Raw genomic sequence first — 17,122 nt, forward strand, 5'->3', positions numbered from 1 at the left:
ACGTTTTACACTTAAAAGATGCCGTGAAACATTTTACATCTCTCTCACGCACAGACCCCCCACCCCACTTTCTTCCCTCTTCCTCACACAAACCCTCCTCTCTCCTCTTCTCTTTGGCAGAGTCTCTTGGAACTCCAACTGACAAGCAGTGGTATGGGCTGTCGGCACTGATGTCCCTGGCGTAGATGTCGCAGTGCAATCTTTGATGTTGCGGAAGTAAGGGCGGTGCCGATCAACGATCAACACCCTTTCTCAGTGCAGATTGGCAGTAAAGGGCAGTTTTCGGCATGGTTTTTTTCATATTGTGGGTTGTGATCTCAGATTGATTTTTGGGATTGTGGGTTGCGGTTTCAGATCTGGTTTTTTCACAATGGTTGAGTAGGTTTGTGGGTTACAATGGTGGCTGTTTTTTTCCTCTTCCTGATCTGATTTTTGGGTGGTTGGTGGTTGGTGCTGGTTTGTGCTTGCATTTGGTGCTGGCTGGTTTGTGCATGCATTTTCAAGTGTTTAGGTCACACCAAACACTTGAAAATGACTTCACTGAAAATATTTTAATATTTTCAATGTAAAATGTTTTACAACAAAACAAATGGAGCATACATTACAAATTCATCTATTCAAGATTTTTATTTTGTGGGCTCCACGTTTGAAGTGCTGCAGTCCAATTAAAATAAAGTTATATGGTTGTAAAGGTCTAATTATATATGTCCTAGGGTTAAAACATTTTAAATTTGGGTTGTTATTTAACAAGTTATGGTTAATTTTGTGTTTAGGGGCAAAATTGTAATTTATGCTATCCCTGAGAAAGCAAAACTGTAATTTCTGTTATCCCTGCTACTAAAGGGTATTTTGGTAATTTACTTGAGTCCATAATTTTCTAGAAGATATTAACTATCTAAGGTTTTATTTTCATTGAATCCAAGTTAGTATTTTATTGGTTATTATTTTTTTAGCTTACTAGTCAAACTAGGAGTCCTAATATTACCACTAGTACAAGAAGAGTTTATATTTATGCTCAATGTAGTGGATGGAGTCATTCAATAAAATATTGAAAGTGTTTTTAGTATAGATGCATGTTGTCCTAATATTTCCTTCTATTTGATATTCTGTCACTCTTTACCTGAATTGTTCATAGATTGTGGAGAAAGGTGACTTATATTTCTTGTTACCTCTCTTCAACCAAATCAGATCTTTTCGCTTCACTACAAAACTCAATTCATTCTTATACTCTGAAACTTCTTTTAAAAGGTATAAACCCTTAATCCACACATCATCCTAAACCTTAACCCACCACAAGCACACATTGACAAGTTCTCTAATTTGTACTACGTCAGATTTCTAATAAGAACTCAAACAAATAATCTGTAATTCAAACCATCACAAAACAGATATGTAATTCAAACTGTCACCTAACCCCACATCAAAGAGGTTCCCATCATAACTTACATCAAACAACTTATATGCACTGTTTTGATGAACACGCATTCAAAAAGTTTATACATTGCATCATTCAAGGATATCAATCAATTATAAAAACAGGGTCAGCAAGGTTCATTCCCTTCTTCCAGTTGCTAAAAATAGAATCATGTCATGGTATAAGTAAAGCACATACCAACCACACAATACTCATGAAATCCAACTCAATCTAATTGACTGAGGTTGAGAATAAAATTCTAAAATATATACAATTCCAGTATTTTAGGTCATTTCTAAATTAATTCCCTACGGAGTACAGATCAATGCAAGTACAAAATTTATTTGAGGCTAATTGCTATGACTATTTCAGCCCCAATTCATTTTTTCTCATTTATTAAAATTCCCCCACAAGGCAGAAAACTCAATTATGTTCCTGAGTTCCTGACAGATTTAGGGTTCCAAAGGGACAATTACTATCTGGTGCGGACACGAGGTACAAGCCCCCAATTACACGCACGTATAGGAGGAAGAGCAAAAAGAAAACGGCCCAACCTGTGACCTTATGGATGGAGCCTATTAGTTATTGGGCTTGAGTTTAACTAAGCCCGAGCATTTAATAATTAGGGTTTCTTTATGTTAACTATTTAAGCACTTTTTTTGGGTTATTGTAAAACAGTTTTGAGAATTATTAATAATTAGGGTTTCTTTATGTTAACTATTTAAGCACTTTTTCGGGTTATTGTAAAACAGTTTTGAGAATTATTAAAAAAAACATGTTTTCTTTTCACTGGTGCCGACTCCAGTTTTGTTTGGTGCTGACTCCTAGGGTTTATCTTTTTGTTCTATTGTTCTTTGTGGTTGTCCTACGTCACTATCCTATCTAAGTAATCCATTTACTATGAAAATAAGCTTTAGATGTTGGCTTTCATTCTAACCATCTTGGCCTTTCAAAATCAATCTACATTATCTATGGGTCCATAGCTCAGTGGCAGAGCATTTGACTGCAATCTAAGCTATCTATTATGCCTTCTTAACTATAACCAGACCAGAATTACCTGGAGGAGCTCTCTGCACGCCAATTTTATAAATTATTAGAAGAGGGTCCAACAATATCACCTAGACACAAAATTCAGCATACACATGCTAGACAAGTAGATATATCATACCACAATGATAGACAAATACTTTTCATATTGATTTATAGATCAATACCAAAAATTTCCAAAAACATAAACGTGTACTAGTTAAACGAACAGTCCAGGCAGGGTTCATTTTAATTTTAGGATCATATAAACGTGCATAATTAATCAATAAGCAAAATTTATCAATACAATACATGGCACGTCATAGTTCAGTCAATAATCAAATAACATATAGCATGCCATAGGTACTAGTCAATAATAAAATAACACCCAAGCACAAGCAACTTCAGTTTAGTGCTAAGGCATACACATGCATGATATAGCATGTAACATTATCAAAACAAAAATTAATCAAGTGATCCAACAAGGCTTAAATAGAATAAATCCAATAAAAAGAACAAATCCATCTTACAAACACTAAACGTAGAGCAAATTAGAGTAGGTGAACTCATCTAACTGAAACCCCAAAACAAGCAAGCTACCTATTACGCAAACTTTTGTACATTTGGAGTCATTTCATTCCTCTACTCCAGTTCCAACCAATGGTTCATGCCCATCCTGATGCTAAAATTTAAAATGACAAATACAAAAAGTTACTCATCATTCAAACCCTAAATGGATCATGGGCTCCAAAGGGTTCGATCACATTTAAATATTAACATCCATTAGCTTTCGAGCATATTGGGGAAGGCAATAACAGTACGTCAATTTTGCCTGTCAATGAGCATAATATTTCAAATCCACTGCTCTAAACTAAACTTCAATTGTTATACACACACACCCCTATGAAGCATGGACGCAGCTGGGAGGGTGCCGCACCGGAGTCCAACGCAGCCTGATGCAGGGTGCGGCATCCAACACAGCTGCCCGCGCATCAGTGCCGCATCTGAGCTTTTTTTTTTCTTTTTTTTTCTTTTTTTCACGGATTCACGTCGACTCGGCTCGATTCAAGCCGACTCGGCTTCTATTCTCGCCAATTCACACCACCGGGACGATTCGGCCAGAATCAAGCTGTATCAGCCAAATCAAGTCATATCAGCCGGCAACCGAAACGGACCGAAACAGCCGAAATCGGCCTTGAATCATGTCGAAACAGCCAAAATCGGCTTTGAATGAGACCTAAACATCCTAAATCTGTCCTTTCTCAATTTTATTATGAATATTTGTTGCTTCTTTTGTGTTTTCTTTTTTGTTTTGTGTTTTGTTTTGTGTTGCTTGCCTTCTTCTTTCTTTGTTTTGTGATCAAGGCATAGTAATGTGTTTTTTTAAGAATATTTTAATAGTAAAAATATATAGAAAATATAAATAAAAATATTTTTAATAATTTTTTAATCGCCACACCTACACCCTACTTTTTCAAAAATTGCCGAGTCCCACACCCGCATCCGCACCCGAATCCGGAAACGCACCCGTGCTTCATAGACACACACATCAACATTCAATATTTCTTAAGCCACTATCAGCCAAACCACCTGAGCACTGGGTCCAATGTGATTAGGAATCACTTAACAATGCTTCATAATTGGAAGAGAAAAAAAAAAAAAAAAACAATGTATATAATGCCTCATGATTTGCTGCGCTTAAGTGCCTTGATATTCTTCACTATATAACTGATCACCTCCTTTAATGTAGCTTTCCTATCTTCTTTGAAGTTCCAAAGCTCAGGAATGATGTATCGACCGCTTGGATTATACTCATTCATCTCTTTCAATGCTGTAACGACAGCCGCATATATCTGAACACCCCACTCCTGTTTAAGATTTCGTAATTTCTCATCTTCTTCATCCAATATTTCCTGTATAAAAATGAACGATTAATCTGGCAACCAACCTCAACAGTAAAGTAAGCTGGAAAAAGAAAATTTTTTATTCTGGAACTAATGAAAGAGGAGAAACTTCCACCAAAAAAAGAAAGATGGCAAACCAATATGGAGGGCTTTTATTTGAAATTTTGATGCTTAAATGAACACACTCAATATGAGAGAAAGTTTGTGTAAGAAATTGGAGACAGTTGGACCCATCATGAATAACTTGTAAGCAGAAAAATAGTAAATTGAAAGCTAATTCTGATTCATGCCTTTTACAATAACATATGCAAATAAAATCAAAGACCATGCAAATTTGCACTAGCCCATAAAATAAATACATACATGAATACAACAAATAAATAAGGTTTAAAAAATATTTAAAAGAATATACCTGAGGATTCCCATTGACTTCAACAACTTTAAAAGGATGCCATTCTGGATTTTTCAGGTGCTCCTGCCACAAAGAGCACAGCTTTGTGGCTTGCAAATTTGCTTCCTCAATATGAAATCGCTTCTTGCATGTATCTTGAAATGCCTTGTGATCGATTTCTCCCATTCTCTTTATTCCAATATTCGTTCGAGTAGTAATCATGTCTGTCAAACCCTAAAGTAAGGGGAAAAAAATATATAAAAAAAGATGCATAAGGTCATTTGTGTTCCTGAATATATAAGGAATTGTTTATTAATATGGAGTTTTAATAAGTGAACCCATGACTATTTCTCAATTAAAGAGCAGGCTAGGATATGAAATTTGAAAAAGAGATGCTGCATGTGCATTTAGAAGATCTCAAATATGCTTCAGTAATGACTATCCAATTTGAGTTCTTTGTAAAATTTAAGAAGAAATCTACGATTTTCAAGCTTAAATATAATGCTAAATTGTCAAGACAGGTTATACAAAACCCCGCCTAACTGTGGTGATCGGCACTGATCCATACAGGTTTGCATGGTAAGATGGTGCAACTCTGTCAGAAGTGACCCTATTATTGAAGGGTAAGTCTGGTGTGCAGGTTGTATGTATTTAGCCTGCCCTAATCCAACCAAACCTGCCTATGTCTCATGTGGATGTTATAGAAGGAAAGAAATAGGAGGACATTTGAGGGTTATAATCAGAAGCTTTTGTTGGAAAGAAAGCTCCTAAAGTACTTGATGAAGTGAAGATTAAACAAAAGACAAATATATATGGGCAAAAGAAACCATACTGTAATTAATTGTTTGCGAGCATCTTGTAGCTCATCATTGCTCTGTCGCTCTTTAGCAATAAGAACATGATTCATAGATTCCACGTCATTCAGATCCTCAACTTTTTCTTGCAGTTCATTACTCATGTCCTCCATCTTCTTTTGAACTGCTGCATCATCTTCATCTCCAAGATGCTTCATAACCTGTAGTTTCCCTTTTATCTCTTCTATTTCCATCTCCAGTTTTTGCTTAGCATCCAACTGCTTTTCCAACTGAAGAATTTTATTCAGAGCCTCCTCCTTCTCCCTCTGAAATTAAAATTACTAATCAATGAAAGCTACAGAAAGAGTAAATTCAAGAAGGAATGTCAAGACATATATTATATGCTAGTCTCTAGTAAAAACCTAATACTAAGTCGCACACCTTTTGCTCCTCAACCAGCCTTAAGACATTCTCGTCAGCCCTTTTCTGCTCCAAGGAAGCCAATTGAAGTGAATTGTTCCTCAGATCATGCTACAAGGACACAAAAACAACATCAGTACACAGCATGAAGCATCATTTTATAAAATCAAAGAAAATGTTTTCACCTGATCAAGTAAAACAGTGTCTGCTAAATTGGTCATAAATTGTTCCAAATACACCAATACTAGTAGTTTTGGTTTATTTAACCCAAAAGCTACATAGGGCAGTTAGCTAAGCTAAGCTATACATATATATAGAGATATAGGTATGAAAAACAACTGTGAATGTAGTACTGTACTTTGTAAACGAATGTCAATGAAAATAGTGTAAAAATACTAAGACTACAGCTAAGTAGCCTTAAAAATTAAACTTCTTATGAATGAAAGTATTTATTGGATGGGAATTTCACTTTCACATATATCACCTTTTTCTTCTCCTCATCAAGCTTCTGTCTCTCAAGCTCAGTTAGCGTTTCACGTTTGTTCAATTCTTTGCTCCATGAATCAAGTCTCCTCTTCTTGGTCTCCAATTCGTAATTCAGTTTTTCTTGTTCTTCAAATATCCTATGAACATTATCACGAGCAAGCCGCTGCAACTTCCTTGTTTCTGATAAACAAGTCAAATAGTTAAAAATATCACTAATTTATCATATCACATTTGTGCATATTATAAAATTGATAAACTATCAGTTTTCCCAAAAGCTTAAACTTCTAGGAAATGGTGAATTTTACAGTCGAACTTAGGAACACCAACTCTAATACCATGCTAAACGACCACTATTTCCAAATCTTAAGTTTTTATGGCATGGTGAATTTAATCATTTAATTATTATTCTAAAAATAATCACTAGTTATGTTTAAATTGCTGGCATTATTTTGTGATAATCTCATTCCTTGGGTTCAATGCTATGAGCTTGTTTCAAGGTGCAACAATGAACAGTTTCTATTCTTTTATGTCACATACAACCATAGGTCTTTTCATCTTTTCAAGAGCATGGCCTGCCAACCCAGAAACAAGGAACAAAGTACAATCTTTTAATTTTTTTTCTTTTTGAAAGGAGATTAATTGAACAATCATCAGACTGTTTGAATATACAGTGCAACATACAACCGTTTATATCATATAAGTTTGACTAAGCATAAAATGAAGCAAACTTTACCAGATACATATAGACACTGCAAATGAGCATAATTCAAAATATGAAGCATGTATGAAGATTGCATCAACAAAGAAACACAAAGAAAGAGAATGAAGGTACAAACCTTCTTCAAAAGCATAGTGCAGCCTGTCTTTCTCTTCAAGCATCCTACTTAAGGACATGGTCTTTTCATTGTATTTATACTGTAGCTCATTCAGATTTTCATTTGTAATATCAATTTCATTGGCCAAGTCTGCCACAACATTGTTTCTGCTTTGTGCTGCTTCCCTGTCAATGTCAGAAACTGTTCTTAACTGCCCTTTATTGCGAAGGAAATCACCAATTGGCCCTTCAGCATCATAGTCATCAGCGCGTGCACACCACCCATAGCAATTAGGGCCAAGATTTGTTTTCTGTGCATTCCACTCCTTTTTGCCATGATGCTCAATTTCAAACAATTTCTCAAATTCAGCACAATTCATGAAACCTCTCCAATCATTACTAAATTTTACAATGGCCTGGCCCATGAGGTCCTTCTCATCCGGGAATACTACAATTTCCACCGGTTGAAATTTCCTGAACCTTGTCAACCAGTGTTCAGAACCAAGTAAAATGTCTTTATTCTCATTGGTACATACAATGTTAACAACAATGCCCATCCAAGGCCATACGTACAGATCATCAAGCTTTGGAAGTGGAGCAACCGGTTGTGGCAAAACTGGACGTTGTGTTTGGTCCACTTCACCTGCTAGATCAGTCTCCAAATACTTTGCCAGGGCAAGGTGGTTTGCCTTTTGTTTTGCAGATCTGTTGGCAGAACCCTTACCCACTCCTGAAGCATGTTGAAGCAAGTCCTTGTACTTGTAATCTTGCTTCTTCTTCCCAGCACAGAATGGACATCTAAGGTTGCCATTCAAACCTTTGACTTTAAACTTTCCAGCTGTCAGCTCCTCATATGGTTTATCAATGTAATCATTGATCTCAGATTCACTGATATCTGACTCTTCAGAACTGTAGTCCATCTCTATTTTATATATAAATCCAAAATCAGTGTTAGAAGAACAAAGAGTTTCGAAGTGAAAATAAAAACACTAGAAATTATCAAAGTAGGAGCATGTAGATAAACAATCTAACGAACATTGAGCAGAAGTTTCACCCAAATAAAAGCAGAAATAAAAGACATTAAACGCCTCTATAAAACAAGTTCAAAAGAGATGTTGGGTTATATTGACATTAAAGCGTACATAAGGCCAAGGCCCACGGAAAAAAAAATGTCATTGCAAAGAGAATTGAATATTTTGCAACACTGCAATACACAATGAAGAAATCATATAAACGTTTAGAAGAATATATACTACAATTTTCGTATTTGAGTGCACAAAATCAAATTCAACTACTAAAAAACACAGTTTCTTGGAAGATATTCAAAAATTATAAGGCACTTTTGAGATTAGAAGAGTGAAATAATTTTAAAACCTGAAAGCAAATATAATACACATGCTAAAAGTAAAAACAGAATGAATCAATAAGGATTCTTCAATTTACATTTGGGTATCACTTTGTTATAATAATACAAAATAGTTTTGATAATAAAAAATACAAAATAATAATACAAAATATAAGATGCATAAAATTCAATGCAAATAAATATGACATTGGTGAACTAACAAATAGAGTTGTAAATAAAGCTTATTAAATATCACTTCATATAACACTAAAACAAAACTCACTTAATCATGTGTTATGCTTTGCAAAAGAGTGCATGCTTTTGTGCTTAAGCAATACTTGATAAAATAGAGATAAAGGACTAATAATCTAAATAAAGGATGATGCTTAAAAATAAAGATCACTGAGTTTGATAGATCATATGTGAGAGGATAATTTGAATAGCAAGTAGGTCTTAAATTCAGAACCTCACCCTCCAGCTAGAGCGCATTGGCTATGGATACTTAACTCTTCCCTGAACTTAACTACCTTACTGAGGTTGATCCCACTGTGGTATACATTTTAAGAATGTCTGGCAAACTATATCGGCTCAATCGTAATAGAGTAACAGTTTAAATTTTCTTTAGTTGGGTGAACGACTTAGAATATGGAACTAGTTTTTACTTTGATCAAATTATTTTAAGTATAAAAATATCAAGTTAGATAGCAAATCTAGTCTAGATAAGCTGCATATAAATACTTCAAAATTAAATTGATTTGCCTTTTAGGATTAGGTTCTTTGATTGGTAGGCGGCGGGCTAAGCCCCTTACTTAAGACTCCATTCATGAGAGTAATTTTCTGTTGTCATGACACTTTTGGAAACAAACTAAGAGAATATTTGTTGCCAAAAAAACCCATGAAGTTAGAATAATATTCATTACATTTAACAAAGACTTGAAAGCCATGTACAAAGATTAAGAGATACAGAATCGTTGTTGCAACACAAGGGCATAGAGTGACCCTTGAAGTGCTAGGTGCAGTGGCAAAGCACAATTAAAACACAGGTTTGCTTCCATTTTTGCATATAATCTGATTAAATAATGAGGCATAGTTAGAATTGAAGAGAAGAAAAGGTTTTCACATGACAAATAGAAGTAACGAATTTCAAAGAGGAACCCCAAATGTGAAAACAAAGAACAAGAATCTGGCAATTAAGGTTGTAACATACCATTACTTATCCAATATATATATACACACACATTAAGGTTGCAAGCTGTAACCTAAAGTGCCAACATAACATAGCAATTCAAGATTCTTGAACACATGATGGAATGAAAGACTATTATTTTCAAACATGCTGGAGCAAATTCATGACTGAAATTTACTTTTGGGTCAAAAGTTAAGTTCAATCAACCTAGGGAGTACTTTTACCACAAATTTCTTAGTTATCTGGCTTACATATGAGGTCATATTTACAAAACATGATTATTTTAAAACAATTAGGAAATGGACAAGCTCTTAACATCTAAGTTACCTGTAAAGTTGCTAAATGACCCTGCCAATTATGTAAGTTTGCTTCCAAACTAAGAATGTTTCTTACACTCCCAGGAACCAGGATTTTCTCTATATTCTGTAATAGCACAACCAGATAACTTAATTTTTCCTAAGTACAAATATCAAGCCATTATAGGAAATGGGTGTCCTCTATATTTCATAACTAAAACAGGTATCATCAAATTTTATTCCCAAACGAAACCATTTCCCAGAAATATCAGAAAATGGGTTTTCCCCAAACTACTTAAATACCCACTAAATTCCACAACCACGCTAATTATTACACAATTAAAATAAAATATTCAACTGCTATGCAAAGTTAGGAAATGGCTTTCCCTTAAACTTCTTAAGTGGATAACCACCAAAATCCTTCTTCTCTTCTAAGCCACATTGAACACACACATTCATGGATATTCCTCATAATATCAAGGATCTCCTTCGTTGTGAACAACAATAAGACAAGTCATCATAAACAATAAATATAATAAATCAAAGAAGAGATATTCAACAGAGAAAGAGATTGTGAGATTTACATACATCAGACTCTCTTTATATTCTTCTTCTTATTTGAAGGGAGAGAAAAGGTGACGAGCCTTCCCGAGAGCAATTTTAGTATTTGCAGGGGCAATTCTAACACGATGTCGTTGAGCTCAACAATATTCACAGGAAGATCTAACAAACTGAGGCCTTTATTGATCAGCCCAAAGTGAAACCTGCAGCTATGATTGTCGTTCTATCAACTCCACCCACTGTTCAAGTCGTCAAGCACCATGAACCCCAATACCCTGCAAATCTTCAGCCAGTAATCTTTATATCATTTAAATTTTTTTTTAAAAGCCGGTAAAATGTCTTTATTTCTATGTTTTTGTAAAATATTTTAAAATTGAAATTTGAATATCAGATGACATGAACAGAGAGCCTAGACTTAGAGGTAATATAATCCACAGTAAATTTGTTAAAATACTCATGTTTCCATTTTTGCAGATTATCTGATTAAATAATGAGGCGTAGTTACAATTAATGAGAACAAAAGGTTTTAACATAACAAATAGAAGTAATAAATATCAAACAGAAACCCCAAATGAGAAAATAATGAATAAGAATCTGGCAATTAAGGTTGTAACATAACATGTCAACATAACATAGCAAGTCAAGGCTCTTCAACAAAGTCTGAGTTCCCTCTAAATTCCTTATCACACTAACCCACTTTTGTGTCAAAAAATTAAGGTCAATCAACTTAGTGAGTACTTTCACCACAAATTTCATAGTTACCTGGCTGACATCTGATGTCATATTTACAAAACATTGATAATCACAAAACATTCAGGAATTGGACAGGCTTTTAACTTAACATCTAAGTTACCTGTAAAGTTGCTTAATGACCATGCCAATTATGTAAATTAGTTTCCAAACTAAGAATGTTTTCTAACCCTTTAAGGAACCAGGTTTTGCTCTATATTCTGTAATAGCACAACCAGTTAACTAAATTTTTCCTCGGCACAAATATGAAGCCATTATAGGAAATGGGTTTTCCTCTACATTTCATAACTAAGCAATTTAATTCCCAAACAAAACAATTTTCCAGAAATGTCAGGAAATGGGTTTTCCCCAAACTTCATAAATACCCAATTAAATTCCACACTAATTAAGTAATTATTACACAACTTAAATTCAAAAAAAAAAAAAAAAAATCAACAACTAAGCAACTTTATGAAATGGGGTTTCCTTCAAACTTCTTAAACACCCACTAAATTCCACAAACACACACTATTATAATTACAACACAACTTAAATCCTTAAAAAAAATTATCTACTAAAAGCAAATTTAGGAAATGGGTTTTGCTTTAAACTTCTTTCTTAAGTGAAAATACCCACCAAAACCCTTCTTCAAGCCCACATTGAACACATGCATGCATTCATAGACAGGGCCGGCCCTTCCCTTAGGCGAGTTAAGCAATTGCCTAAGGCCCCCAAGTGGAGGGGGGCCCCAAAATTTTACAAAAGAACCGGGTAGTAGAGGAAAAAAAAATTAGTTTCAAATGAATTACAAAAATAATCTGGCACGTCCTTTTAACCAAAAAAACAAAAATTTTGGTAAATCCTATTAAACATTGGTTCTAAACAAAATCATTGACCAAAAAACAAACCAAAAATCAACCAGACAAACTACAAATCCGGTCTAAGAGATTAACCACAAATCAAAACAAATAAATCCACTCAAAACCCTAAAAATTTTAACCTTCTCTCTACTCTCTGCTCTCCGCCTTTCTCTAGTCTCCAGTCTCCACCGTTCAGTCTGTTCTCATCTGCTCAACAGACCACAGCTCAAGGCTCAAGCAAGTTTTTTTTGTTGGTTATAGATAGGATTTGTTTTGTGTTTTTTTTTTTTTTTTTTTTTTTTTTTTTTGGGTGGGTCCTATTAATAAGTCTTGTGATAGTGTCACGGCTGTGCTTTTTGCTAGTGATTAATTTTTTTAAATTTATGCATGTTAATATGGTTAAAAGCTTGTTATTGATCATTGAAACTAATAATATTTTTTATATAAATTAAGTTCTATTTCTTAATTGTTCTTCACTTAAAGTTATTTTTTATTTTAGTCTTTATAAATATATTATTTGATTAGAAATGTTTACTAGAAAATATGCATCTAGATATGAAAAACTAAAAAAGGAAAAAAAATTAATTGAGTCTCAAAAATGATCATGGTAAATTTATTATTAGTAATAGACAAAATATAACACAAAATTTAGATAAAAATATACAAATGAGTAAAAAATACACCAAAATAATTTAGAAGAAAATGATGTTCAATTTTACAATACAACAAATCTTGATAATAAACTTCATAATAATTTAGAAGGAAATGAAAATAATGATGAAAAATATAATATAAAAATATTAAATAAACATTAATTTAATTAATATATAAGTATTAAAAAAATGCCCTATTTTCAGTTCTTGCTTTAGGCCCCAAAATGTCTAGGGCCGCCCCTATTTCCCTCTCATCCTCTCTCTGCATCAACCCACGTCACACTGTACTCCATGGCTAACCACCAAGCTCTCCTTCTAAACCTACATGGCTGGAGCTTTTCAAGCTCATCACCTCCAACCATGCACCACTGCCGAAACCTAATCAAAATCAAATCACGACCACCACCACGGCTAAAACCCAGCCAAAATCAAATCGCAACAAAAACCCAAAAGCCCACCAAATCACAAATCAAATCACACCCACCGAAATCAAAGCACAAAACCCACAAAACAACCAAAATCACAAAATGAAAACATTGAAAGTGAACCCACAGATAAAAAAACATATATTGGTTTTGTTATAATATTTTAAAAAAGAATCATCTTGTTGAACTAATTTTAGATCCAAATTAATCAAACACATACCACAAGCAAAAATGATAGACTGAAAGCAAAGCAAAAAAATTGTTATTTCCCATAAAAGTGTTTTCAAAAAATAGAAAGAATAAGCAAAATATAAAAACTATTTGCTTCATAATCTCAAATAAATAAATAACCAAAAATCACATACCATAATCCGGTGAAGCCTCGCGAGCCACAATTTCACCTAAGAAGATCATCTAAGTTGAGAGGAAGAGATTTTCATAGTCTTTGGCTCGGCAACACAATCTTCGATTTCTTTTTTTAACGTAGCTTTTGCTCGCTCCTCTCTTGTCAGCCTAAGCGACGTATAAAGAAAAATAAATAGAAGAAGAACAAAGCACCACGTAAAAAATAAGAAAATAAAAATTGTGAGAGAAGAAAGATGGACTGAGATCAAGTGCACTGTCGTATGTATTTTTTACATTTTTTACTCTTTTTTTTATTTTTTAACTTTCCTTTAATATATTTTATTAAATGGTTGAGATTGAAAGTTGTTTTTTCAACTTTTAACCTCAATCATTAATTACAATTGCATCAGGATATTGCACCTGAATCTGAAAAAAGACAAAGAGTACACATACACATACAAATACACATACACATACATAAACACGTATAAACACATACACATACATAAGCACACATACACACACATACACATACACACACACATACAAATACACAAACATACATACACATACACATAAATATACATATACATAAACATAAACACACATATACATAAACACGTATAAACTCACATAAACGTAAACATACACATATACACATACACATAAACATACATAAATACAAACACAAACACAACACAAAAAACATACAAAAAAAACAAACAAACATAAACATAAACACATATACACATACACATAAACACGCATACACAAACACAAACAAACTTAAATGCACAGACATAAACATAAACATACATAGATATAAACACATATACAGATTGAGAAAAATTAAACCCTCATATAGATTGGAAAAAAATTGAAAACTAACATCAATCCTCAAACAATTTTGTTAGTTATTTTGGTGTGCTAAATTGAGCCTTTATGTGTATTTATGTTTATATTTAAGTTTATGTGTATATATGTTTACGTTTATGTGAGTTTATACGTGTTTATATGTATGTATGTTTATATTTATGTATAGTATATTTATGTGTATGTGTATGTATGTTTATGTGTATTTGTATGTGTGTGTATGTATGTTTATGTGCGTGTGTGTGCACTTATGTATGTGTATGTGTATATGTAGGTCTCTTTGTCTTTTTCAGATTCAGGTGTAATACCCTGATGCAATTGTAATTAATGGCTGAGATTAAAAGTTGAAAAAACAACTTGCAATCTCAACCATTAAATAAAATATATTAAAGGAGAGTTAAAATGTTAAAAAAAAAAGAGTAAAAAATGTAAAAAAAAATAAATAAATACCTACAACAGTGCACCTGATCTCAGTCTGTCTTTCATCTCTCACAGTTTTTCTTTTTTTCTTTTTTATGTGGTGCTTTGTTCTTCTTCCTTTTATTTATCTTTATACGTCGCCGAGGTTGACAGGAGAGGAGCAAGTGAAAGTCACGTCAAAAAAGGAAATCAAAGATTGTGCTGCCAAGCCAAAGACTATGAAAATCTCTTCCCCTCAACTCAAACAATCCTCTTAGGTGAAATTGTGACTCACGAGGCTTCATCGGATTATGGTGTGTGATTTTTGGTTATTTATTTATTTATTTGAGATTATGAAGAAAATAGTTTTTATATTTTGCTTACCTTTTCTATTTTTTGAAAACACTTTTATGGGAAATACCTTTTTTTTTTTGCTTTGCTTTCAGTCTATCATTCTTGCTTGTGGTATGTGTTTAATTAATTTATATCTAAAATTAGTTCAACAAGATGATTATTCTTTTAAAATATAATAACAAAACCAATATATGTTTTTTTAACGGTGTGTTCACTTTCAGTGTTTTCATTTTGTGAGTTTGGTTGTTTGGTGCTTTGATTTCGATGGGTGTGATTTGATTTGTGATTTGGTGGGCTTCTGAGTTTTTGTTGCGATTTGATTTTTGCTGGGCTTTGGTCGTGGTGGTGGTCGTGATGATTTTGGCTGGGTTTCGATAGTGATGCGTGGTTGGAGGTGATAAGCTTGAAAAACTCCGGCCATAGAGGCTTAGAAGGAGAGCTTGGTGGTCAGCCATGGAGCATGGTGTGAAATGGGTTGAGGCAGAGAGAGAATGAGAGAGAAACAGGGACGACCCTAGATATTTTGGAGCTTAGGGCGAGAACTGAAAATGGGGCATTTTTTATACTTATATATATTAATTAAATTAATGTTTATTTAATATTTTTATATTATATTTTTCATCATTATTTTCATTTTCTTCTAAATTATTTTGAAGTTCATTATCAATATTTGTTGTATTGCAAAATTGAATATTATTTTCTTCTAAATTATTTTGGTGAATTTCTTGCTTATTTGTGATATTTTTATCTAAATTTTGTGTTATATTTTGTTTATTACTAATAACAAATTTATCCATTGATCTTTTTTGAGTCTCAATTAATTTTTTTTTTTAATTTTTCATATTCAGACGTATATTTTATAGTAGACATTTCTAACCAAACAATATATTTATAAGACTAAACACTGACACAGGACTTGTTAATAAGAAGTACCCATAAAAAAAATAAAAATAAAAAAAAAAATAAAAAATCCTATCTATAACCAACAAAAAAAAAAAAAAAAAACTTGCTTGCGCCTTGAGCTGTTGTCTGTTGAGCAGATGAGAACAGACTGAACGGTGGAGACTGGAGACTAGAGAGAGGCGGAGAGCAGAGAGTAGAGAGAAAGGTAAAATTTTTAGGGTTTTGAGTGGATTTATTTGTTTTGATTTGTGGTTAATCTCTTAGACCGGATTTGTAGTTTATCTGGTTGATTTTTGGTCAATGATTTTTTTTAGAACCAATGTTTAATAGGATTTACCAATTTTTTTGTTTTTTTGGTTAAAAGGATGTGCCAGATTATTTTTGTAATTCATTTGAAACTACCCGGTTCTTTTCTAAAATTTTGGGTGGGGGCCTTAGGCAATTGCCTAACTCACCCAAGGGAAGGGCCGGCCCTGGATGCTAGGGATACAATATTTGGCATGTTGTGATAGGAACAACATCATTATGCACAGCTATTATGAAAAAAGTTGTTATGAAAGATGTTATTTAACTTATTTCTCTAGATTTATTGTTTTGGCTTAGGGAATTAAGGATTGTGAAGATGTTCCATAGGAGCAGTTGGAGGCTCTTATCCCTCTAAAACATTATTTTGATGGCTTGGCTAATTAAGGGTGATTAGCGATTAGTGGGCGGTTTTGAGAGACCTCAATATTGGTTTATCTCATGTCGTCAATAGGTTTGGTTCCTGAGTTATTATAAGTAGGCTGAAGTTTGGAATCTGGAAGCGAACTTTATGCGGTAGGAGGGGGTTATCATTTTGGAGAGTTTTAAAAAAAAAAAGAAAAAGACTATTGGTGGTTGTATATGGATGTTATTTTTCTTCTTCTTTTTAATTGTTTTGGGGTTGGGGGAGGGGGGGGGGG

The 17,122-nt window shown here is 33.5% G+C and overlaps 1 protein-coding gene across 2 annotated transcripts; it reads right to left on the reverse strand.

Moving 5' to 3' along the window:
- Positions 1-4,118: 4,118 nt before the first annotated feature.
- LOC112012482 (factor of DNA methylation 1) lies at positions 4,119-12,517 on the reverse strand. 2 transcript variants are annotated; one of them, XM_024044862.2, is made up of 8 exons: positions 12,367-12,517; positions 10,665-10,912; positions 7,272-8,171; positions 6,434-6,615; positions 5,971-6,060; positions 5,568-5,855; positions 4,757-4,969; positions 4,119-4,353 (listed from the first exon to the last, which is right to left on the reverse strand). In XM_024044862.2, exons 3-8 carry the CDS (start codon positions 8,167-8,169, stop codon positions 4,123-4,125), a joined length of 1,902 nt encoding a protein of 633 aa, XP_023900630.1. In that variant the 5' UTR covers positions 8,170-8,171; positions 10,665-10,912; positions 12,367-12,517; the 3' UTR covers positions 4,119-4,122. The 2 variants fall into 2 exon arrangements, with proteins under 2 accessions (XP_023900630.1, XP_023900629.1); XM_024044861.2 differs by having other exon boundaries at positions 10,665-10,920.
- Between the last annotated feature and the right edge of the window lie 4,605 nt (positions 12,518-17,122).

This window comes from Quercus suber, unplaced genomic scaffold, assembly GCF_002906115.3.
Source record: "Quercus suber isolate HL8 unplaced genomic scaffold, Cork oak 2.0 scaffold_90, whole genome shotgun sequence".
In the NCBI taxonomy this organism is placed as follows: domain Eukaryota; kingdom Viridiplantae; phylum Streptophyta; class Magnoliopsida; order Fagales; family Fagaceae; genus Quercus; species Quercus suber.